Consider the following 26509-nt stretch of genomic DNA (forward strand, 5'->3'; position numbering starts at 1 on the left):
GAGAAGACAAAAAATAGTGACAGTGAAGAGTTTACCGCCGTGTAGTGGTTGTGTTAAACCTGCTTCAGCAGCTTTTGTGGGTGTACACGGTTTGTGATTGCAAAAATGGAACAAAAAAGCACAAGCAAACCTCGGCGCTTGCGGCGAGAGATGAACCGGGAAACCCCAAACACTGGCTAGACGGTTGTTTGGACATTGGAGCTTAGCTGGAGCCACAAAAAAAGCCCTCGATATGATTTTCATTACTATCCCAGCTAATTATTCTCCCGTTACGGAGTGAAAATGGCCACGACAATGTGTGTGTGTGTATCTGCTTTTGAATTCATTTTTGTGCCGAAAAAACAAAAGACTTCAACGCTGGTGGAATATAAAGCGACGAACCTTTTCATTTTCACTCCCCGCGAACGATCGCTGTGGTGGTGGTGTGGGGTGAGGGAAGAATTATTTTTGGAATTTGATAAATTCAAACGGTTCGCCGAACGGTGAACAGCTGCATCGGTTCGGTGTATGGTGGCATGAAACATGATACCGAACAGCCCAGTTAGCCCGATGACCAGTTTTGCGCCGATCGCCAAACACTCCACCTACTTGCGGCAGGTGCACAAAGGGTAGATTTTAGCTTCCACCTCTTCGTCTCTCTCTCTCTCCCCCCTTGTTCCTATCCTTCCGTTGGGGGACAACATTAGCTTGCGTCCGGTGCGTGAAATTCTACTCCAAAATCACAACTCGCAACTGCTACCGTGCTGTTCGCTTTTGGGGCAAGATTGTTTGTGTCCTGTCGGTTTTCGCTTGCTTCGAGTTGGCTTAATGTGCCGCTGATGGGTTTGACTTTGTTTTTGGCATCTTTTCGCCCACGGAAGGTGTGTTTGTGGTTTTAGAAGGAGCTCGATTTCCAGGATGATCAGCCGGTGGCAGCTGAGCTTGTGGTTATTGGCACAAGTGGAAATAGTAGAAAGGGAGCAACAACAAAAAATGCTAACCAAAGAGCTAAAGAGGTTTTTTTTATGTTTTTTTTTGCTATATAAAATCACCTGGTTTCATTTTTTCATTCTTGTTAGCTTTAATAATAAGCCAATTTCTACATCTTCGTGACTACTTTATACATGTGCAAATAAGCAATGCTTCTGCACACAATCACACATGCTCACGGCGATAGGATTAGGGTGGAGCGCACTCTCAAGAACAACAGGAAAATCATTTCCATTAATCGCGAAGTACGGTTGTTTTGTTGTGCGTGTGTTTTCCCTTCCAGAGATGCCACTTTAGCAAACATGTTCTTCATGCTACCACAACGTGTATTCCGATTCCATTTAAAGCTCGTTGTTCTTCGATGCATTCCACTCTTTGTTTTCTGCTTGCCTGTAAGGTGCATCAACAGTAAAAGAAGAGAATGCATTCGCACAAATAACCCCCCCACACACACACACACACGCACGGGTACATTCCAATCCATTAAAATTAATCAGTGCTAGCGTGCGGATCGTTGCCGCCAGCGTGATCTCCTATCCTTCACGAACCGCTCATCATGTTCGCCCGACTGTCATCAACATGGAAAAGCGGGCGTAATGATGTTTTAAACCCACTCTCGTGCCTTACCGAAAATGACACAGTACGCGTTGGATGGATGATGCCGGGGTTCACTGCATACGAGTCAATCATCATAATCTTGATGGTCCAGTTTCTTAGGGCCCACGTTCTGGTTCCATGACTTCGCGCAGGAAAGTCCCACAAGGAATGGAAGGTAAGGGAAAATCATAATCCATAACGATCGTAGCGTTGTGATTGTTTTATAATACGAGTGTTCCCTTAATTTTCCTTTGATCTTCTCCTGCCTTCCGGGATTGGTGTGCTTTCACAGAAGCAAAAGAAAACAAAAAACACGGAAAAATCGTAATTAAAAGAAGATTTGGCACAAAATTCTTCCGCGCTTCTGGTAGTGCGTCTAGGCGCATTAGGAAGACCCAAATCGGGCGGGTAGGTGGAATTAGATTTCAACCCTCTTTAGATCACGTTCCACCCTGATGAGTGCGAGTACCGGTGATGGTGATGGAAGATAAAACGCCTCACATTGCCCCTTCATTCGCGGTTTTGTTTGGGTTCAGTGGCCAAGCGTGAAATTCTGCGATAAGAATGCGTATATCGGTACAATGCTATTAACAGCACGATGAATACAATTCACAATAATGTTAAGAAAGAGAAAGAAAAAAATCATTTTTTTTCATATACCTTCTTCTACACGTTTTTTTTCTTGGATCTTAAGCGAAAAGAGAGCTAGATCCAGATGACAGCCTAGAAGAACATCATCTTACGGGACGGGTTGACAGCTACAACCATCGCGGTAGAAGTGATCGCCGTTGTTCTTACCAACTTCCCCAGTGAGATGAGGGGTTTCGGCTTTCTTCTCGCTATCCACTGGTGTGCTGCCGTAAAATCTTGGATTTTATTACATAAACACGCCGTTTACGTTGCTTTCTTTCGATGCGTGCCACCGGCATTGTTGCTGGCACGATTTTATTACCGTTTTTCGATTTAAATAGAAATTGTCTCCTGCCTGCTTGGGCTTCCCCTGGTCAGCAGGCGGATCAATGGAAAGCATTCTTTTCCCTGGCGTCACGGCGCAACTCGGCACAGAAAGTGCGCACGTGCGCACGGTGAAATTCTCAGAATTCCTGCCGAACTAAAATCCGGGCTCGATTGATATTCGAATGCCTTCTTTTTTTAAATGGTCCCGAATCGATGTTTGATGAAATAAAACCGCCCGAATCACGTTCACGCTACGCTGAAGGATCGATTTGGTGCGTTGGTTCGACGGTGCTCTGTTAGCTTCCAGTCCGGTGCCCAGCGCCCCCAGACCGGAGACCACCTGCCCAGCTCAGCACGGTTCGGCTCGGTGCGTGTGTGATGGATGCCGCATTCCGATGGCCCACTTCGGCGTAGGTTTGCCGGACTGCGCGGGATGAGGTTAAAATTAATAAGTTTATCGATTTTTTATCGATCACCCAGATTGGGCGGGGACGGGGGTGGTTGTGGTGATGGGTTGGCAACGCTTATCGGGCGATGATCATCAAAGATGGAAAGCGTTGGGTAGATTATCGCGCTGGGTTCGAGCGATTGGGGTGATGAAGGTTCGCGATCGGTCCCTTTGACGATCGTTTAATTCTTGATTGGGTTAGATTTTTCGATCCTCTCACGAACACCGTTGCCCGCGTGCTTTAGATTTTTTTTTTTCGTGCCTCCAATTCTAAGCGAATGGACAGAAATGATAGAAGAAAGCATCTTCTTTGATGTGCCATACTTTTCCTTCTTAAAATGCTCCTAAGTGCAAAATGACGCAACAGACCAGCGTTTGTACTTGTTAACTGGAAAAGCTACGATTATGGCGTGGTTTTAGCACAAAAAAAAAAAACGCCGATAAGTGGAAACAATGGACGGTGCTGGTTTTGGGCATCACAATAAGCTGCCATGCTTATTGCTGCAATAAGAATTACGTATCTTCACAACATCCGCCTCGGTTGTGCGGTTTGGAAGGTGCGCGAGCAACCATGCGGGATGAGAATGTATGAACGATGAGAATAAAAATAGTAGAAAATTAAGCAAAAGTTCGTCCAACCATTACCAGTTGGTGGGTCGGTTATGAATTAAACATAAAACACCGACACACCGTCAACAGGTTGCACAGCCCTGACACAATAGAGCTCCCCTCGGTTGTTCCTCGCGCAAAGCAATGCTTTTGTGGGCCAACAACAAGCGATGGGGGTACAATGTTGTTCAGCTATGTTGCAGAAACGAAGAAAGAAGATGTACAGATGTGGTCAAAACAATAGTAGGCAGTTTTACTTAATTTCAGCTAAATTAATAAGAGTTTCTTTATATTAATTGAAGTTGAGTATTAGTTCATTTGTTTATGTAGTATTTTATCAACAAGCTTATACTCAGCGCTCGAATGGATCGCGTAACATAGTGTCAAATGTATATCAGCAAAAAGTCCTTGGAAGATATTGCGTTGATCCATTCCAATGTTTTGAGTCCTGTCGATAAGCAAACCTCTTACACGAAAAGATCCGTCAATGACTTGGCCTTTTATAGATGAGGCAGCTTGGACTATAAGATCTCTGGAGAAGCATCATCAAGTACGAGGTCTCTTGGTAGATGAGGACCTTCTGTTATCTGCTATCTGTTACTACCAGTATTTATCACACACACACGAAACCACCTTGAAGTTTGATTACTTCGTCCAGATAATGTTTGTGAGTAAATGTCTTCAAAAAATATCTTCAAAATAGCTTTTAAAAAAATTCACCCGTAGCTTTTGTAAGAAAATTATTTTTCTAAGTACTATTTGTTTAAAAGAGTAATGTCCCTGCTAATATCGTGAACGTAACTGTACGTTTTGCAAGCTACAAGACGAAAACAATGTCAAACGTTCAATCATACAGACACATCCGCGAAGCTCCGTAAGACGATTTATTCCCATTTAGACAACCATGGAGGAAGATCTTAAAGCCACACCAAAAGGTCCCCCCACCACCCCGGTTTGGTTTGTGGTCGCATACGAGCGCAGCACTACTACGTGTGCAGACAGGCATAACGCACCTGCCCAGAAGTTACGGGTTCGTCGCTCGGTAGCAGAGTGGTTGGGGATGGAGGGGGTGCGGGTACACGTGCACACATATTGTCCGCATACGAAAAGGTGCACTTTCCAGCCCGCTGGTCACTTGGTCAGAAAGGGGTTCGTTGCCCCGGCTGGGGGCTTTTGTGTAATTGCTTTTGCCCTTATGTGGGGGTCTTACCGGTGTGTAAGACGCAGGAAGAAGATCTTTGACTCCCTCATAATCTACTCCCCTCCCCGCTCCAAGGCAGAGCGTAGCTTCCGGTGCGCTGCGGTGCGGGACATCCTGTGTGTCGTAGCGTAAAATGATCAGCAACTCCCTTCTTGGTCGCCTTCCAAATCACGTAAAGTTCGAGGGCACGAGTCATTAATTGCTCCCTCTTGTTTGCCCGGGATTTCATTCTTTCGTGCGATCTCTCTCTCTCTCTCCCTGGTGAGCTTCCGTCTTGGCGAAAAATTCATGCAAGCGGAAGAAGCACTTCTAGCGATTCAGCCAACTGTGTCCACCACCCTCACCGTTCTTCACCGGTGGTGCCGTGTGTCGAGAGGGTCACGACACAAAGACATCAACATGGTGGATCGTTCCGGTGAGATTGATTAATATTCCATACATCACCGGGATGTAATACAGTGGTGTGGCCTCCCTGTTTTAGGGGTGGTAGTAAAGGATGTGAGATCATCCGATCGTCTATTTCGCTCTATCGGTAGGGAGCTTTCGTAGTGAGTGAGTTGTAATTTTGCGTGCCAGCCTTCGGTTTAGTCGAATCCCCGTAAACTGTCCCCATTAGAGGGTTTCGGTGCTTTGTTTTAACACACATTGGAACGACTCGGTTCGCTCTCTCTCTCTCTCCCTCTGGGCTGGCTTTTCCAACATTTTTGTGTGAGTGCATATGCGCGCACGCTATGCTACCGTCGTGTGGATGTTATTGTTTTTAATTACATACATACGATCGTGCATCGGAACTCTAGTGAGGCATTGGTGCGTACCTTCGTCGATCTGTGATTGCCAGCGTGTGTGTTTGTGTGTTGGGGGGAATGAGAAGCCTCGGTTGAAGGGAAGGAGAAAAACAAACAAACGTTAGAGTGCTGGCTAGTTTTTTGCAGTGCATTGGCGTACTGGCGTGCGAGTGTGATGGAAAGCGAAAAAGAAACGCGAAGGGAACTGCCGGACGGTGGGGATGAGTATGGAAAAATCAGTGCGCCATGGTGTGGTCCGGGAGCCTCCCGGGTCCCTTAGTGGCTAGAGTAGCACCAGCATTGACCGGCTCAGTTGCGTGAAGATGGTCTCGTCGGCTGTCGAGTGGGTTGATAGTCATTTGCTAATTTAATACCATCCGGCTGACATCATCGGCCGGTATTAGCATTTCAAGTCAAGATTTCGGTAGGATATTCTGGAGGGTTTGGTGAAAGTTTCCAGCAACTAGCGGTGTGAATAAGTAATCCGAACAAAATGGTGATTAAAATAAACAAAGTTAAAAATAGAAAAACCAAATTAACATTTGAAGTAAACAGTGTAATGTGATGGTGATTTGTAATAAAATGTGGTGAATTAATCAAAACCATTTCCATCGCGGGAAAGCTTTCATCGTGTGCTTTAAAAAATCGACCAATTTTCGTTAGAGATTTACCCGGTGCTAAAAATTCCTGCCGAAGCCGGAAAGCCATGGAAACGCAGCCAATGCTCGCTGGCTCGGGGGTACGATTTATGAAATTAGATTAATTAGTGTCGGCTTCGGTGTAAGGCGCCGCCGGACGGTGGTTACAGCGCGTGCCTGACAAGTATCTGCGTCCGTCCGCAAAAATACATACTAGCGTGAAAGTGGTTGTTTTTTACTCAATCCCTCTCTCCCTTTCTCTCTCTCTCTCTCTCTCTCTCGAGGTGTTGTAGTACTAGGTTGTAGTTTTCTTGCTTTCATTAATTTCCCTCCACTCGAGGGACTCATTACATAGGACGGTCGTGAAAATGAGTGCGTGACCGGTTTGTGATGGTGCTGCCTGCCACGATAGCGGCCTCTGATGTCTGATGAGAAATGAAGGTACGGTACAAAAACCACCATCGAATCGATGATAAACGTGCTTTAGGAGTGTGTGTGTGTTTGTGCAATGTGCATTCGGTCGGAAAAATGCAGTAGAATGATCGTGATGCGTTAAGTGGAAGGAAAAGAAAGTTGATATCGCCCCCTCAAAAAAAGGAATATTTTGTACAGTGTAGATTTTTGGAGAAGTGTTAGAGTAGTGTACTGGGCGAAATGTTTTCGAGGCTGTGCAAAAACACCATTTTCCCAACGGGACTAAATCAATCATCATCAACGGCAAACGCTCCGGCAGCTTCAGCATCAAGCAACAACAATCGATCGGGTAAGTTTGGATTACGAGTTTTCCTGATGGGAAAATTTGTCGATATGGTTCTCGATATTAAATTATGCCTCTAAGGTCCAAAGAATATGATCATCACCTTTTTAAAGCTGCCAACTCTTAAACCGGTAAAAGACATCGAAGATCTTGACGTCATTTTGAAGCACGTTTTTTTTGTCGATCGGCACCTATCATCTTGCCGCAGCCAGTTTTCCGAACAACTACCAGCCATTTATCAGCGATTTTGTAGATGATCGTACGCTTCACTATCTGCCCTCTGGTCTAGAAGAACGAAGAGTCTGCTTGAGCCTTGGAAGCGTTCTTAGCTATTAGATGCTCCAAGAAGAACCCTTTCAGAACCTTTGGAACCGTGCGTCATAGTTTTCCGCGAGACCTATCATAACATCAGTCATCTGATGCCCGTACCGTTGGTGCAGTCGTTCATCTCTGGTGCAGTCAGATTCCCGTTCCGTTTTTCCACGCGTGATTGTACCAGGCTGGAAGAAGCTTGAAGCCTGAAAGGAGAACCGATCACCGGGTGGACGATGAGAAATGGGATGGAAACGGCAACGCTGTCTTAACGATGAAATCGTGATTGATTTTTGTCGGGCTGAAGTAAAAGCGGCTACAGTGGACCAACCACTTCTGCACCACTCTGGGCAGGATCAAGGAGGGCTGTGGTTAAGGATTGCTGAAGAACTAGCATCCAGAACCCTTGGCAAAGGGAGCGGTCCCGGTGGAGAGCGGAGACTACTATTTCGAGCATAAATCTCTTGCGCCCTTTTGCTGAAGGAGGAGCGAACATTAACGATCATGAGATGATGGTGATGACGATGATTTGTCTTCTCACCGGAGCCAGTTTCTTCGCCAGACGATGATGCTCATGATGACGCTAACAATGATGAGCAGTCGTGAGCTCGTGTGGATTCCGCGGCGAAATCATGCCCCAACTACGGTTCCGGGCAAATATCCTCGATTCTCGGTGCTGGTGCTCTCACGTCCCAACCGCAAGAAAGGAACGTAATCGAGGAATGGGCACAGTTTGTGCGGAAATTATAACATAATCGTACACTCGCGATCATAACGCTAACGCAAGCAGCTGGGTGCACACGCTCGCGCTGGTTAGGAATTTTCCCCGGTTTCGGATCAGCCTGGGCCGGAGGGAGCATAAATTTTTATGCGAATTGCAGACACTCACACACATTCCTCTCCGCAAGGAACGCAGTCTCATTTGGGCTGCGTTAGACCGGACCGGCATGGATGTGACTGAATTTACGATCCCGGCCGGTTGGTCGCTCGGTCGAGAGGTTCTCCGCATAGAATGGCATAAATCGTGGGAGTGATACAGTGGTCACGGCTACGGAGCACCGTTGGAGCATCTCACTCCTGACCGTTGATGGCAAACGGGGTAGTCAGGCTGGCTGGCTGGCAGGCTTCCAGTTTCATTACATTATTTTCCTGCATTCGGTGCAGCAAGTTTTCCGCATGGAAATAGCTAGCGGCAGGGTTGTCGATCATCTCCAGTTCTGGGTTAGGTCGCGCTAATAAGCGTTCTGTCTCTTATTTCGTTGCTGAAATGCAGCTCACCACTGTGAAGAAACTAGACCTTCGTAGTAGACGTACGTGGTGCTTCCGAGCACCAACTAGAACAAGATTAATTGTTTCCTTACCCGTCATCGTCTTACCACGGCTCATGTGGGCAACCTTTGTTGAATTGAGGGCTCCGGGAGGACAAATTTATCTTGCACACCTTTACAAATCGTCTGAGGTCACCTGGAATGCGTTTATCGTGCCGCTAGTTAACCTAGATTCGGGAAACAAATCTACAAAGTTGTGGGGGAGATACTTTTAAATCTTATCCTCAGTTGTAAGAGCAACCTAAAGAGGGGAATACAAAATCCTTCTTTGCTTATTTGTGGTAAGATTCACTGATAATGAAAAAATCTTTATCTAAGCATGATCTATTCTAGATTTGAACTCATATCCTGGCATGTTGCTATATCCTGCGTTACCGATTGATCTATTAGCCTAAACGAGAATGTAATGTGTTACCAGCCAATCAAAATTAACAACGTCTACCCAAATAGGCCCAGGAAGAGCTTCTCTAAATCATTATTACTAACAGATGACGTTTACAAAAAAAATTATTGTTTGTTCAAAGCAACTAAAATACCAAGGGAAAAACAATCAAAACAAATGTAAACATCACCAAGGCAAAAACGCCAGCTAAATATTTACCATTACCCGCCATCGCAAGGCACTGTTGACCTCAATCAATGCGAAAGCAACTATCTTAAACGTTGAGTGAAATATTTTCATTAGCGAGCCGTGGGGGAAGCGCATTGGCGCGAAGGGTTAAAAATTTGACATTTAACTAACAACATCATCATAATCTCGTAATTGCTACCGCAATTATTCGTTAACGTCTGTACGGTTTTTTTCGCTTTGCACCGACGCGAGGACGTCGAATGGGGCGAGCGAGATCCATAACGAACAACAGGGCACGGATAATTGCATTCGGTCGGATGGGGTGAAATTATGGTTGGTAGCATGGCCCCCGACCAAACCACCAAGAAAACGAATAGAAATTAAACCCACCCAGCAGATCGATCTATTGCGTGCGTGGTGTGGGTTTCACCCCTGGATCGCAGGTGCATACATACGAGGATCGGATTTGTTTGTTCTCGCTGCTATTTTCCTGTGGCTTTACTTCCATTTGCTTCTCCTTCACGAGCTGATATCGAGCGTTGTAGGACGGTACGACTTGGATGAAGATCTCAACGTACAGCGAGGACTAGCGTTCCGATGCGCGAGGCGTAAGCATCGCCAGTCGGCTAGAATTATGTTTTGCTACGGGTGGTTGAGTAAATTGAAGATTATAGAGAGTTTAAATTAAACCATACTGCATCCGTAACCAGCCGATCGAGCCGATGCTCGTTATGCTAGAGGAAAAAGCTTTTCAGTCCAGGTTAATTCAATTCGTTTGAAATGGGAATTCCTCCGGAGGAAAATCTGTGCAGGCAATCTTTGTGCAGCTAAGAGGAAAATTGGTATAGAATAAGCATTTTTGAAGGAACGTTAATTGAATCAAGTGTAAGTGAGTTAGAAATTTTAGGAACACCGTATCGGGCCCATCTCGTACAATTTTTGTGTTTATTAAAAATCGGACGGATCACTCATCATGAAGACGAGGTCAACGGACATTCCGTCTGCTGGAAGCGATGCGACGAAACGACCCAGAATACCAATCTCCTTCGGTCTGGTTGGTGCTTTATGGTGCATTCAGTCTCTCCCGACATGTGTGTGTTCACGCTCGGGCAAGGCACAACATATAATCATAATTCACCATTTCGCCCATCATCATCATCATCCTGATCGTCGTCGTTGTGGGCCCTGCCCCCCCGTAACATTATGGAATATGTGGAATGTGGTGCAGCCAAAAAGTGCAACAAAACATTGGTCAAGTTAAGAAAACTTTTGGCGGTGGATTAAGAGAACTTCGGCGTACCAGGGTGCATTTAATTTTTGCAATGCATCATCATACACACACACACACACACGCCGGACCTGGTGGCTAGAATGTGCAGTGTTGTCGGCAAATGGAACACGGTTTCGGGAGGATGGATTTTGGGCTGTTTTTTTGTTCGCTTTACGCTTGGTGGTCATTATTAATGCGAATCGCGGGTTTGGGTGGAGAAAAAAAACACACACACACACACACACACACACACACACACACGAGTGCGGGATGCGTTTAGCCACAGCAAAAATCCTTTCGAAACATGTACACGGAAGGGCAATAATAATTACATGATGTTGAAAATTGGTAACGAAACGAAATGGGCAACGCGGACAAAAAAACAACCGGGTCAGGACCAATTGAGGATTTCATGCAAGTTGCACGGTGTGTGTGTGTGTGTGGATAAGGACCCGGGACCATATTGTACGCTCATTTCCTGATGCATTTCCTGAGCATAGGTGTACAGCCAAGTACAGGGGGAAGAGAAAATCGTTCTGAATAGCTTAAAATTTACCGTACAGATATGGTGGATGCCCCGCTCCGGGTGTTTAAGACATTCGGGACGACGACGATCGGTTCAATCCTTCGAAACTGATGATCGCCGGCAAATTTGCAGCTCACCGACGGTTTTCGCTTCGTTCTGGCCGGATTTCTTTGCAGCGTAGCTGCCTTTTTCTTCTTTCCAAGTTCTTGTGCAAAATTTTCTGGCGGAAGGTAAAAAGAATTGATCGAAGCGCATTATCGTTTCGAGACGGGGCAAAAAACGAAAAAAAAACTTGAAGACTTGGTACCGAAACATTCACCCAAAACACTTCACAGGTAAAGACCGTTTCCGCGATCCTCGGCGGTCTGTCTTGGGCGAAAGTCATAAATAATCTCTTTTCGGGGGCTGATGGTTTTGTTCTTCGTATTGTTTTATACGGCGGTTCGCGGTGGTTCTAGGGGGAAGGGAAAGCTTGGAGGTCGGCTGTGGCTGTGGCAAGGGGTAATTGCAAGTATGGCCGTTTAATTTTATTTCGCTTCATTTTAATTTTCACCTTTACCCCAACGCGACCGCTCAGTCCGCTTGATAGAGGATCGGTGCAAAAAGAGGTGCATCTCGTAAGGATAAGGATAAAGCAGAAAACCTTCACGGAGTGTGTGTGTGTGTAATGTGTTTAGTGGGATTAAAGGAAGAAAAGAAAGAGCTGTTCACGATCGATTCGAATCGTTTTCGATGGGTCAATTTGGTAAACCGGGAACTGGGGGAACAAAATAGCAACATACGTCAACAGTGACGAAACGGGTTGGCCAGCAGTGTAGGGAATTCCTTAAATTTGGTTATCGGTAAGCGACAACGGTTAAAACCGAAAATAGCCATCAATCGTACTGCAGGATCGATCAAGTCACCTTTCGCAGCTTGATCGGATCGGAACGTGAAGGTACCACCACCACAGCCGCACCAGGTTCGAAGGTCATACCCGTTTTAAATTCCAATAGCTCCGTGCGATGAAGTTCGACGATCGCAAATCACCATCGTCGATCGGGATCGCGAGCTGCTCGAAGATCGATTAGAGAGTGTACAGGAAAGAAAACAACTCCGGTCGAGAAATAATCGGGTTTCCTGTGGGGATCCTGTAGGTAATGATCCGGTAATTTACGTTCGCCATTCGTTGGGGAGAGTTGTTGCCACCCCTGTATCACACGCAGGGTTTGACGGGTGCTGTTTCCGTGACGTGATGTGATACACATCCAGGCCGACGAAAAGTGACCGCCGTGATGGAACGCGTACCGAATTTTATTGCACTTTCGAAGTGTAGCGTCCGTACTCGGGCGCACAGAGAAAGGAGCTATAAAAGTGCATCACATCCCGCGGTTGGCCACCAGATGGCATCCAGATTGATCATGTTCGGGGGTGGTAAATATACATGCAATTCTTCTTACTTTCCAGCCACGGGATTTTTCTTCCTGGCAGCTCCGGCGTAATGAGATTAAAATAAAACCATAATCCGATCCGGGACCGTCCTTTCGTTTCGTTGACGGGTTTGTGGGTTGTTGGAGATTTTTTTTTTTGGGGTGCAAAACAATGCCCACCACCGCAAGCCGTTTGGTGTAAGCGGAGGTGTTGCATTCACGTGGCGAGCTAATGTGGTATTAATCCGGGCCGGGTTGGTGGTTTTGCGTGCTAGTTGCCGGTTGGGCCAGCCAGCACTTCTGAATTTAATTTAAATTTATTTTTATTATTCATTTACCACTTTATCGCTTTCTGCTTCCGTCACGGGGTGGGTGTTTTTTTTTGCTTTGGTTGAGATTTCGTGCTACACTCGTCAGGTATCACACGGGACGGGGATACTTTCTTATAGGGTTGGAAATAATATTCAACCCCATCACACCGCCACGGGAAAGGATTGATGACGATAAAGCACAAGAGAGTAAAAAAACGGAGCCAAGCATTTAAGTAACATTTGTCGAGGTGTGTTTAAATTTATCTTTTGCTTGTTCTGTGGTGTGCAAGAGCGTACCGCTGAACCATGCAAATGTGTGTATGGTTTGGTGAGTTTTTTTTTTTCGCTCGATCATGTAGACCGGGTATGCGATTATCAACGATATGCGGGGACGATTTCTCGCCGTGCAACAATCGTGCATTCGATTGCTTTTATGTGGAAATTAAAAAGTGATCAAAAAACGGTTTAATAAGCAAAAAAAGGAGCCATTAAAAAACATGGTAAACAGTAAGCATCACGCTAAAGGAGAGCCTTTAAGAGGGTTTTAACGCCAAGCGAGGGTGTGGAGTGGTTTTTTTTTCTCTCTCTCGGGTTGCCTCGGCGAATGGCGCATCTCTCCTGTGACAGCTCGGACGATATCAATTTATTGGTGATTTTTTATGGCCATTCATAAAAAAAGAAAAATCGAACCCGTGCGGTGGCTTGAGGTTTAAGTTGAAGAAAAATTTGGAAAGAGAAGTAAAACACAGTTTGGGAGACATTTTGGGACATTTCAGTGCGACATTAAATCGGTATGCCAGCGAGAAGCGAATAATTTATAATATTTATTCAAGAGTTGTGGGATTTTGTTTGGAAAATAAATAATATATCTTCTAACTATTTTAGTCCAGCCCAAGCGACATTCAAAGCTTAAATTGACTATCAACAAGATCATTGAGAAACCTCTCTAAGATCATATGTTAATGTTCCAAACAGTAAGAGACATAAAAACATCCAATTTACCTGAAGAGATCGTGAAACAAATTGCACTTTATCGACAATTTGCTACAATGTACACCGCTCATGGCTTACTTTTGTTTGGCAAGATCATCAAGATCGCTGTAATTTGCCTGCCAACATCGTTTACCGGCAGCCAACCCAAATTGCTTGCGGTTTGCAATAAACGGTCCTTTCCTTCGATCGTGGTACATTTCGGATACCACACGATGCTGACTTTGCAGCAAAGTGGCCAAGAAAAGGAAAAGCAGGCGAGAAAATGCATTCCTAGCCGCTAGAACGAAGCGTGTATGCTCAACAAGGTAACAAATAGAAAATGCCGCAAAATTCATCTAGCCTTCCCGCACCATACTGGAAACTGCATCGGAAATGGAGGGAAACTGTTTCTTTTATCACCAACGGGAACTGTTTTTTTGTGCCTCAAACGCGCATTTATTGTCGGTGGTATGCGATCAATCTTTTACAGAAGTGCATTATTAAGTGGGATGATATGATAACAAGTTGCCGGACTGACGCACAACCCCGTTACTGATGATCGCTACCAGTATTACCAAAATCCTTCCCGAGCTGCTGAGAAAGAGAGTTGATTATATGTGTGTCCGAGAATCAGTTTTCGGATTGTCGGCTGTTTTTTTTTTGGTTTCCACCATTTTCGAGGTTTGTTGCCTGGTGTTGGGCGTTGAAATCCATTGCCACCGTGCGTGGCGACGGGATCAGTCAGTCGCGCGGAGAATCATTATCATCCCGGTCGCGTCGTCTTCCGAGCGCTACCGCAACACCGTCCGAAGAGGAGTTCCATTTTTGGACGAGCTCGGAAATTATGCAAAACGGTTGCAAACGAGCGTACCGTTGCTTTTTTTCTGTGTGCCCTTCCGTCCATCCGTCGGTCTGGGGTTCTCACTACCGGGATGCTGCGACCGTCCGAACTGTCACGAACGATGGTCTGCCAAAGACGGCGGCCGGTATACAGCGAACCGCGAGAATAGACTGACGTGTCGAGACGAAGACGACGGCTTGTAAAACCACGACCTTTTTCGTCCCCTCTTGCTCGGTGCCCTCTGTGCGTGCTTACAATGTCTACGCTAAAGATGGGGGGAAGTGAAAAGCTTCCGCCGACGCCGAGAGGTCCGTCCGCGCACGATGTTATGCGGGTGACTTGAAACCCAGGATGGGCGCCCTCTGATTGCGCCGGTATCATTGCGGGGGCCCATTCGTAAGTGCCATTGCCACAGAGATATGTGATGCGGATTCAGATCATCATTACGCTGCTTCGTAGGGAAGGCAGCACGGCGAAAAAAGAACAACGACTACAACAACAACAAAACCTCCAGAAGGTCGTGCGGTCAATTCGTGTTATCTTCCGGGCGGCGGGAATTGCTTGTCTCAGGGATGGGTCCCTAATTTTTGCCCTTACCAACGTCGAGCGCATTCTCAACCGGTTCGGTGGGAAGGTGGCAAGTTCGCTGTTGTTGTTGCAGTTCCAGATTTCCAGTTGCTGCTGCTGCTGCTACAGCTTTGCGATGCGGCTGTTTGTGAACACCATTGTGGCAGATCGTTGACGTTTCGAGCTTCACGTTTTTGGTTCGGTATGGTTATGGTGAAGGTTTGCCAGTGTCCTGCTTTGAAGCGAGAAAACCCCTGACGGAATCACTGACGAAAGGATGCACTCCCTTCTTTTTGCGGATGCACTCGGCCGAGCTGTGGCTGCGGCTGCTGCTGATGATGATGACCGGCTGCCACGGCCAAAGTCACGCATATCACGATCGAGCTATTAAATTCGATAGAGTGTATAATATTTTCCCGGTGCTCGGTTGCGCCGGTCCCGTTCGTAATCTCGCTATCGCTATCGCTGTCCCGGGGGTTGTGGACATTCTCAGCCACAGCACCACTGTCAGCTGAGCTGAGGGTTGGTAGATTCCGTGTGCATTCGGAGGGGTGCAAGATGGCGATCGCTTGACCGCGAACCGTTGACCGCCATGGGCTGGTTCGATGGATGGGAGAGATGATCATCGGACAGTTGGCAAACATGCATCGGAATCATAAAGATCGTTTGGCGAGGAAAACACGGAGAGGCTGAGGAATACCAACACGGGCCTTTTACTGTGGCGGATGTTGGTGCTTAATCCTAAAGTGTAAGCATACATGAGAAGATCTCATTTTAGAATCAGCTCATTGAAATAGCGTTAGAAAGCTATTTAAACTTCAAATCAACCGCTGAGCACAATCGATAAGAACAACTGCTTAAGAAGTTATTAAAGCAGACGGGTTTACGATGCTGTTTGTACGCGTAAACCACGCAGCAAAGCATACTTCAACAAACGATCGCGGCAAAGAAAAGGAGCCGCGGGCCTAAACGCCCTCAGGGAGTTCTGAAATGCTCATGAGAAAAGAACGTGATGCTTTAGCTTCTAAGGCGCATCCATATCGTTCTGTTTTTTTTGTTACAGTAAAGCGAATTAGTGCAACAAGACGTGCTTAGCATGAGCCGTGGGAACAAAGCTTTAAGGTGGGCTTTTTATTTAAAAAATGAAGGAATTTAAGAGTTTTTATTTTCGCGATCAATTTGTACCTCTGATGCACACGATTTCGGTGCAAGGTTCAAGCATCGTGTATCACGAACGTATGACTCACGACGCAATTCCACCTGAGAACTGAGTGCTCGTTAATCTCGGCTTAAACAGCGACGCGTAGATAAATAATCATAAAACCAACCATCCGAAATCCGTATCATGAGCGGTTAATGCCTACGTAAAGGAGTTAAATTTTATTGATTTAATTATAGCATAGCCGGGTGAATCGAGTGGTATGCGAATTTTTGGGGTTTGTTGGCTTCCAGCGAAACACTTTCGCAGCCAATCATTTATTGTACGGCTCTCGTGTTGTAAAGGTCGTAAACTAATAAAACACAAGCAGCAGTTGTTGGAAGCTCACGGCGTACGGTAGCAACCAACTCGTGAAGCTAATATTACCCAATCGGTGCTAGAAGCCTAGGGACAATTAAAAACACCAAAAAAAATCGAGCGAAGTCATCGTACCGGATATCATAATCGTTGGATTTCATGTCCAAAAACTTTTTGGGGAAGCAGACGCACCGTTTGCTAGACACACAGCCGTGAAGAGCTGATGTGAGAACTTCTCTGCCGTCCAACCCACGAGCATTGGCCGTATCGATGGCACGGTCCTAATGGTTGATTAAATTATTATGATTATTGTGATAATCCGTTTCCCGTACTAATACTGGAAGCGTTTAACCGAAACTATCAACCCTTGGCACGGGGCGATACAAAGCAAAAAGGCGATTCTTTCGTCACATTCCTAGACCGCAGCGGGCGGTTTTTACTTTCGGACGTTCTTTTACTGCATTTGAACGCATGTGGTCAGGCAGGAGGAAAAGAAGAGGAGCAGACAGGATGGGTGGCATTCCACCCAGAAGGGGAATTAACAGAGGAAAAAAAAGGCAAGAATTTGCCCTGTCACGGGCGATCATCAATCGGTTCAAAAAACGATCGATCCATCGTGTAACAGATCGAACGTCGAACATTAGCGGCGGTAGGGGATAAGAAAATTAAGAACAAATGGGACGCGCGATAGTGATCTCGGGAGCGAAGGAGAGGAAGGTAGCGGGGGGGGGGGGGGGGGAAAGAAGGTAATTTTAGGGGTGATCCAAGGCGACAAGCTTCAAGATTAGCTCGGGCCGCTTCCCCGTCCGGACGAAATAAAAAGTAAAGCAAAGTGAAATGATGGCGCGAAACGAAACGATTTGTTTATGACGCAATCGTGGAGCAGCGCAATCGAAAATGGGCACGGTTGGGGATTCAGTTGGGGAAGACTACCTCCTCTCGAACGCAGGCGAAAAGAAGCGGGGCTTGGTGGACCCCAACAAAAAAAAAAGGATTACTTTGCGAAGCGGATTAAAGTCAAGAGGGTTGAAGAACACAACCCAACCCAACCAATCGGTCCAGTCCAGTGTCAAAGGCCTCGGCAGAAGGTTTTTGTTTTTCTTTTTTTGCGGGGGTTGGTTTTGTTTGCGGTGTGAAAAGTAGTCTGAAAGTGACAGTGGAACAGCTTTTGGGGAAAAGGGAAGAGGAGAACTGGGGGTGGGGTGGGTTGGAGGTATTCGGAAAAGAAGTGACAGAGCAGTTGTGTGTCTGGAATGCGTGGTAGAATGCGATCGTGAAGCTGATTGATGGTTCATAGTTTTTTTTTTCTACAGTAAATTGGAGACTCACAACTCTTAATTTTTCAAAAAATGTTTAAATTCGTATGAAATCGACTCAACATAAAGTTCTATTTTGAAAACTGACCAGTGTTGCTGAAGAAGAAAACAAGCAGCTCCCAAGTGTAAATCATTACAAGTACGCGATAAGATCGCTAACTACACCGATATCGATCTCTGCGCGCTCCCTACAGATGTTCTCTTGCGCCAACATCGGAATGTGCACCGGGTGATGTAATGCAGCGTGTGCGTGTGTGTGTGTCACACTCCCATACCCGGACGGTTGCAAGACAGACACCGAGTGGCCAGCCAGTATTGCATCGCGTCGTGTCTGCAACGGTAGTCGCGATCTTATGCTACAATTAATTACGTTTAAATTAAGCAACGAATAAATTAATTGACGACGAACTCACCTCACACACACACATCGATGGCGGGGCACACGACAGCAGCACGCACCGGGACCCAATTGAAGCAGCAGCAGAAAAATCAGCAAAACCCACCGCACCACCAGAAATGGGAAAAATGAAGCATTCGCACAAACGCAATACGCTCGCCGGCAGCGTTTCGTTTCTTGTCATGTTGCTGTCATGCCGTTCGCCTTACCGCGGTAGCGCTGAAAGGCGGAAAACATGTGTCAAACGACAATGGTCAATCGGTGGCGATGGTCGGTGCGAACGTGACACACGGCGGGCGGACAGCGGCCAACATGATTTAGTTTATCGTTGCCCCAGGATCTTGACACTTTGCTGCAGTTGAACCCCCCCCATCGGTGCAGCATCAGTTCCGCGGTTGCATCTTCATGGGGTTTTTCTTCTTTCGCTAAGGTGCGATTGAGATTTGATTTTCTTGCTTCCCATGTTTGCTTCTTTCAAACACCTGCGAGAGGTGCGGGAAGCAGCAGCACAAAAAAAACCCTCTTCTAAACAGATACATCATTTCACGTACACGTCCATCTCAGGCCAGCCCGGCTGGATGCTGGCTGGGGCACATCGTATTCCCGGTGCAGGGATCGATTGATATAATTTATGGAGTTTATTTGAACAAGGCAGAAAAATGTCAGAAATGCTGTTGATCGGCAACCAACCAATCCATTCCTGGCACCCGGCACCGATCGATCATGAACGGTTGCACATGAATGCAGAAACAAAACCGACGACGTTGTAGCGCGACGTGTAAATTATAACGTGATGCTGCGCTCGATGTGTGACCAGAGCGGGACGGTTTCGGAATAGAAGCAACAACAAATCAAAAGACTTCAACGCACAAGTGACGAACCCGGACGATCGCGTAAACGGTACAGATAAATTACCTCACAGGAACACACACACACAAACACCGGTTTGGGGCAAGGTGGACCCGGGGAAATAGTACTGAGATATTGCTTCCCATTTTCTCTTTATCCCCCTGTTTTTCATGCGATAACAAGCAAAGAACTAGCGAAGAAGACATTAATGAGGAGCCTCTAGCTCGGACCGATGATTCCGAGAAGCAACAACTCGGCAATGATGCTGCGTGCGTGTGTCTGTGCAAGCAAGCAAATCAACATTCGTCACTTGAAAAGCCCTCGAGTGTTGTACGCGCCCCGGGATGGGTTCCATCTTAATCATCGAAGAATTAAGATCCCTCTTCTTCCAAACAAAACAATCAAGGGCACGTGTTTCGTAATGCGCATACCATATGTGTACGCGGCGGCGGCGGCGTATGGTTGTAAATGGAAGCTAATCTAAATAAATTCACCCCCATCAGGGGTACCGTGTAATTTGGCGCGCTTGAAATATCGCCCCTTTGCTTCATCGCCAGGGAGCTGATCGTTCGAGCCGATCGATCGTACTGGTCGGGAGATTTGGTTTTGGGATGTCGCACCTGGTCCGATGGTGGTGAAAACATTGCCGACTCAACAACAAAAAAAAAGGCTCAAAACCTGAAGGCCACCGAGCAGTGTGAAGCGGGAGAGACACCGGATTGAAGAAGCACGAACGAATCTAATCTCATCAGAATTGGATGAGCAAGCACAAAACAAAAAATCCGAAAGAACGAAGCTCTGAAGCTTCAACACAGAGGAGCTTAGTGGTTTCAAGCTTGTTTTCGTTTGTTGTTCGATTTCGATTTTCTGTTGTAGAAGAGAATCTGTCTTCTGCGACGACGACGACGCTTTCTTTCTTGCCCGCTTGCATGCTGCAGACGATGACGATCGGACGAACGATCCACCGGATTATCAAGGCAGCGAAGCAATAGTTGGAAGGATCGGGTTTAATCTTTTGTTTTACCCCAAACGGTGTGCGTTCGGTGCGCTAGAGGATTGCTTTGCTTTGGCACGTTCGTTCGGCCTACGGGAATTCAATCTCCGTTCTTTATGCTGTGTGTGTGTGTGTTGACATGAAAATGCGACAGATCGACTGACGTAGATATGGCTCACATTGCCGGATTGTTGTTATGCTGTGCGTCTATCTCTATCGTTTTGATTTGTTGTTCCTTTTGTTTTGGGGAACAGGTGGATTCTGGCGATGCTAACGGAAAACATTTCTGCAACTGGTAAAGGGGTTCCAGATTGTAGAATCCCGAATAGTTTACTATTTGGATAGTAATTATTCGATAAAAGCTCTCTTCTAGTGCGACTCAGCTATCGCTCCCAAGGTACCTGTTGCTCGAGCATGCTTTTTTATGTTGACAGCATAACCCGATGCTCTGGGCTTGATCTCTCGTTCTCGTATTCTCCTTCGTTGCTTTACTCAGCTCTCGGGACTAATCAACCGTGGCGTTTCTCCAGCGGTTCCGCGGCTATACTCTCGTGCCGTTGCCAGCCACCGTAAGAGAGCCGCTTGCGAGAGCATCAACATCAAGATTTCTCTCGTCTCGCTACACACACAGTACAACACAGCATCAACAGCTCGCGGTTAGCTCGGCACAGCATATGTACGAGATAATGCGAAGCATAAAACCCGCGTTACCATGGCGAGAGACCACGACCGTGCATGCGGAGAGATGAAATGGAACGAAACAAAACCTTCCCTGTAATCGGATACACATCCAAAGGCGGACAGGCCGGTGTGTATGGCTCGGCGACGTCCGTACGTCGTCATCGTCATCGGTCGGGCGTCGGGCAGATCAGTGAAAAGCAGCCCAACCCGAAGTCAGTTTGTAGCAAAGCGCTGTTGCGGGTGGATTGGACGTACCGGATCCGCCGCGAATTCGGTGCGCTAGTACGTTTTGCAGTGTTTGCTCGCCGTGGCACGCAAGCTGTCCAGTGTCGCTTGGTGTTTTGATAACGCGATCGATCGTGAACGTTTTTATCGAGTTCGTCGCTTTTCGACTGTTGCAGTCTTTTGAAGAGTACAAGGTTTAATCGGTGTATCGAAACAACACAGACTGTAACCGTGTATCGAGATCGAAAGTATGTGAGTGTTAAGACTAAAATCAAAAGGTCCCACCGATAGGAAGAAAAACCCAGAAACACATCAATTTTCAAAATACATAACCCCAGTGATCGGCTTTTCGAGGGCACGCGAAGCAACGCAGGAAAAAAGGGATATCAAAATTCTTTTTTCCTTTGAAAACGATTTGCTGCCAATGCTAACATGCGCGAACCGAGCGTACATTCTTAGAAGACCTTGACGTTCGAAAGGCTCGAGGCTAGGAAGCCTTACTGTGAGGAGTTCGCCGCCCGAAAGGAATTTCTGCTCCAAGCTGCAGGATCGCCGGCTGTGTCTCGCGTCGCCAATTGGTGCCCGGGGACCCTTAAACCCCCGAAAAGGTGGCTGCGGTTTTTCGAAGGCAGCAACAACCAAGAAGACCAACCACCATTAGAAGGAATAGGAATAGAAGGAAGGTCCAGCCGGAGACCTGAAGGTTGACTCCAGCGAACGCCGTGTTCGCCGCGCGCGCTCACAACGAATCGAACCCCGAAAAGGTGGCACTGGGAGCAGAAGAACCATTCTTCATCTTTAAACGAGCGGATCCCGTCGATGCGTCGCTCGTTCGAATTGGTCAAGCTCGGCGGTCTAAAGTGTTTGCTCGAGCGCGCGCGCCCGCACACTCAAAAATCCAATCGGATCAATCGGATTGATCGAGAGCATAATGGAGGAGTGAAAATTAAAAGTCGCCAGAACCGAGCGCATGGTTGAAAATAGAACACAGCACAAGCAACGGAGAACAAAAGCAACGAAACAACAGCCAAAACCAATCAAAGGCACTGCAAAAAGAAGCGTAAAATCCGTGAAATTGAAAATTAAACCCAAACCCCTGTTCTGTCTCTCGCGCGCGTCCTTTGCTCGTCGATCCTGGTGTGATCGTTATCGGCAGCGATCGGGAAACGCACTACGAAAACAAGTGCTGGCACCTTTTTTATAAAGACCACGTTCCACCAATGCATTTCGGAGTTGGACGAAAGCTGCGAAAGAAAAACAGCAACCCGGAAAATGACAAAGTGTCGCGCGCGCGCGCTCGGAATGAATGAAATCGTACGGGCTGGGCATCCCTAAGGGCATACTTGTGCTGTTTAGTGTCGACATGGTTGAAATTGTTCTTTTGAAATGGGTGGCGTTTTTTTTTTGTTGTTTCGCTGATTGACCGCTGAACGCTGTTGCATCGGCCGTACACACTTTGCAGTGGCTGCAAAGTTGGACAGGTGAAGAAGATATAACAGGCTGTTCGGTGCTGTCCGTGTTGTGATGTGTCGTGATCGATAATTGAAGTATGTCGTTAGCAGTCATTTTTTGGCATGATGGTGATTGTGATGCGGTTGTTACTGTGGTAAAGAAGTGAAGTGGAGAACCAACAAAACAAAGGAAGAGAAGCTGATTTTAACAATTTAGGGAAGTTTCAAGGACGACCGGTTTTTTTGTTGTTGTAGCCGTTGTGGCGTTGCGCTGTTTGGAGCAGTTTTTCTCCCGCAAGGATTCCTAAGCTGGTAAGAAAGCTATTCTATCGGTTACAGTTTGTTGTCTCTGAAGAAACCATTTTTTGTTTCCTGATTAAGCATAATCATGCACTAAATGCTCTAAACGGACTAATGAGTCAATTAAACAAAACCAAACTGAAATGCCCAAATGCGCTGTTAGTTGTGCGATTAGCTAATAAATTATCTTGTCACATTAAACCACAACCGTTTATCGCTGTCGCCCCAACCATTACGCCCCGGGAAGGTCATAAGAAAATCATTAGAAAGATAAATCAAACCCACGCTGTTGGGTCGTTTTGTTTCACCCGCTAACGAGCTTCGATTCAAAACAATGCCTCAAAAGTTCCAATTCTGACTGCTGGAGCTAGAAGCTTGGAGTTTGAAACTAAACGCTCCTTGGACTCTTGGACTTGCCCGACAGTCTGATTTCGATCACAATTTTGCTAGTTATAGATAATAAGAACACAGACCTCTTATGCAGACAGCAGAATAATTTAGCAAAACCATAAATAAGAAACATAATGTCTGCTAATAATAAGGTATGCCAACGGTTGTCAGAATAAGCTGCTTGTGTTTCGTCGGCAAAATAATAAGCGCATCTAGATGCTGGCCGGGTGAAACACTAAACAAGACATTAATGCGTCTAGGCAGTAAGGGGTGGCAAAATAAAATCGGCACACCAAACTTTTATACAATAATCCCTCCCTTGCACACACGCACACTCAGACCAAAAAAAAGGAGCGATGATGAAACGGAGATTTACGGAATTAAAAGTGAATTGACTTAGCTCGACGCTGGTGTTGTTTTTCTTCGACTTTAGCGTTAGTGTTTCGTGTTGGGTGAAATGAAAGCCCCGTGCAACACTGGGGTCGTTCATTTTTCATGAGCGGAATAAGGCAGTGAACCGAAAAGCCGACCCTGCCCTCCGCTGGTTGGTCATTCCACTTGTCGTGAAGCGCTTCGGAACGAACGAAGCGCGTCAACGTGCGGCCTCAATGGGCTCGTCAGAGAAAGAGGACTCTGTTTCGTGTAAAGAAAGATGGTCGGTGTAATAATAGAAATGCCAGACTGCGAGAACTCCACGAGATGGAAAGGACGGTTGATTGTGTAATGTTTTGATGGGAGTGTTTCTGTAGACTGTGATGCGGACCTGGGCGATAGAACTTGGGCGTAGAAATAACAGGTGTAGAGAGGCCTATCGATGGTAAGATGGCTAGGTGGACGAAGGAAGCAAAGATCGCAATCGGTTGAGGTTGCTCGGATATTTATTGAACCTTGGACCTGGACTTGGACTGTTCGGGTTTAGAAATGAATGTTCGCAGAGCATTCCTTGGAAGATTTAGATATTGCAGATAAGCAAATTTAAACCGTTTAAAAAATCTTAATCTAAACAATTAACAAACAAGGGTTGTAAAATTGCTTCTAAAATAGCTGAGAGTAACCAAGTGAGTTACTATCGCACAGCAAAACCATTTTAGAGACAGTAATTAACGAACAGCAGTGAAAACTTCACATAAAACTATTACAATTAGCAGAAGAGTAAACTTTTCCCATCAACCTTCACCTCTTAAGCATGCAGAGTGTAAAACGAAGATGGCTGTTTGCTAATGCTCAGCTGCAACAATCAGCAAACGAAGCATTAAATCAACGCTCGTCAGCTCGCAGTGTGACAACTCTTTCACAAATTAGCTGTTGCGGTTAATTAGCTCCACAACCAAGGCAGGAATTTACGACGAATTGTCAAAAGAGCGAAAGGGAAACTTGTTTGGTACTCTGGGAAGGAGAAAAAAAAAATGGAATTAAGCTCCCAAAATGCTTCAAAACAGCATCAGCTTCGTACACTTTTCGGTTTCCCAACAGATGGAAGATGCTCCAGCGCTGGTTGGTTGCTTTCGCTTTTATTTACAAATCATTCACTCTCGGCCAACGGGTTCGCAACCCAGACGAGCTGAGACTGTTTTGCGAAGTTCTTCTGGCCAGTAATGAGGAATGGACTATGTGTGTTCCATTAGTGGTCAGCATAAAGCAAAAAAAAAGAAGGTAGACACAAGGATGAAAATGCGCCCGATCATCGAAAACCGCTCTGAGCCTACAGAATTCCAAACGCCCAAAAAAAACGAGAATAGGGCAGGTAGAAGGAGAATCGAAAAAAAAAAACGAGATCGTTCCACCGATATGCGCGACGATATGTTCCGCCTTTGCGCGTGAAGTCGAAGAAATATTCAAAAGCGGCACGCGAATTTCACATATTTCTTGTGCGGTTCGGATCGAGAAGCGTCCGTAACAAACCGTCGTCTGGGCGTAACCGTGGCCTCCGGGATAGGGAGCGGAGGTTCCAGGCCGGATCACTTGGCGGGGACTGTGGGGGTGTAAATATTTAGCTTGCGAGTCCCACCAGTTGCCGTGCTGATACGGCACGGCGGGCTGGTGTCGCTAATCTGAGCATCTTCTTCTTCACGCCCCGAGGCCGAATCGAGGCGAGATATTGGGTTTGGAGGTGAATTTATTTGGCGTGCCGTTTGTTCATCGGTGTCCTCGCGCTTATGGATTATCTAATTCTTGCGCCGTTTGCTGTATGGGCTTGCTTGTTGTGGTTTTTTCTGTTGCTTGGCACGAGAGTAGGCCTCTTTCTTTAAACCACATAGCCTTTGCCGGGGGTTTGACGGTGTTCCTTCGAGTCTAACTAACTCGTAGTCTTTGGGTGTACAATTTTATAAATTTGCAAAAAACTATTTGCGAGTGATCGACGACTGTTGCTTAACGTTGTGATGCAACGTGTTTCGATGTCGATGGCTGATAATGTTCGGCGCAGATAAAGTAACATATTTAAAGCTTCTTTTACTTGCATAATATCTGTAGCGATTTTATGGATGTAGGAATAAACAACGGTTAACGCTCTGCAAATTCCTCCTGAACACAAACCTTTCGAAACGCTGCAATAGATTCGGAAAGACCTATTATTAAAGGATTGATCGATTGGTCGAATCGAATCCTTCAGAGGCCTTTTCTACATCGAATCTAAAGCGCCTGAAGGTAGGCTTTCTTGTGTTATATTTTTTAAAGTTGCCTGCTGTATACATTTACCCTTTTTTGATCTTATGCTGACAAAGATAAAAAAAGCTCCAGAACACCCTTTTTTATTGCAAAAAAAAATGATGCAGTTAAGAAATGTGTTATATCTTCTTTCTATATAAAAGACAATAAATCGCCCTTGGCTTCAATTTTCACGCACACAAAAAAACTAATCAACTACATTGTACAAGCTTTACCATACCGCAGCAAACCAATTGCAAACCAAACCAAAGACGCGAGCATTAACATGGTCATGTCATCATACCGAAGCGAACCAAAGAAGCGACCGGTGTAATTATGCGTGAAACTTTGCCGCACAACATCGACAGGCACCGAAGAACAAATCAAAAGAGAACCATCATTAGAACAAACGGACCCGGGCCACTCGTATCTGAATTTCCTTTTGCGGTTGATCGTCAACATCCCACATCCCGCCCTGCCCGGTGCAATTGAGCGCGTAATCTCCCATCCTTCGCCATTCGTCCTCCGGAACGCACCATGAGCCGCCGTAAAGCACTTTGGCAGACAGCACGGCAGCGAATGCGGACATGTGCAATGTGTAATGTTTTGCGACACAGGCACAAGCAACTCCTCCATATCGGGAACCGGTTGCCGATGCGTACTGGGGCGTAATGGA

General features: G+C 46.2%; 1 protein-coding gene across 1 annotated transcript in view; it reads left to right on the forward strand.

Annotated features, from left to right (window-relative positions):
- LOC118510529 overlaps positions 1-26509 on the forward strand; it is a 34550-nt gene that overhangs the window by 162 nt on the left and 7879 nt on the right. The window contains exon 2 of the mRNA XM_036052474.1: positions 6498-6967. Within this exon, the coding sequence (XP_035908367.1) occupies positions 6859-6967 (109 nt within the window). The 5' untranslated portion in view covers positions 6498-6858. The remainder of the gene's footprint in view (positions 1-6497; positions 6968-26509) is intronic.

This window comes from Anopheles stephensi, chromosome 3, assembly GCF_013141755.1.
Source record: "Anopheles stephensi strain Indian chromosome 3, UCI_ANSTEP_V1.0, whole genome shotgun sequence".
Classification (NCBI taxonomy): domain Eukaryota; kingdom Metazoa; phylum Arthropoda; class Insecta; order Diptera; family Culicidae; genus Anopheles; species Anopheles stephensi.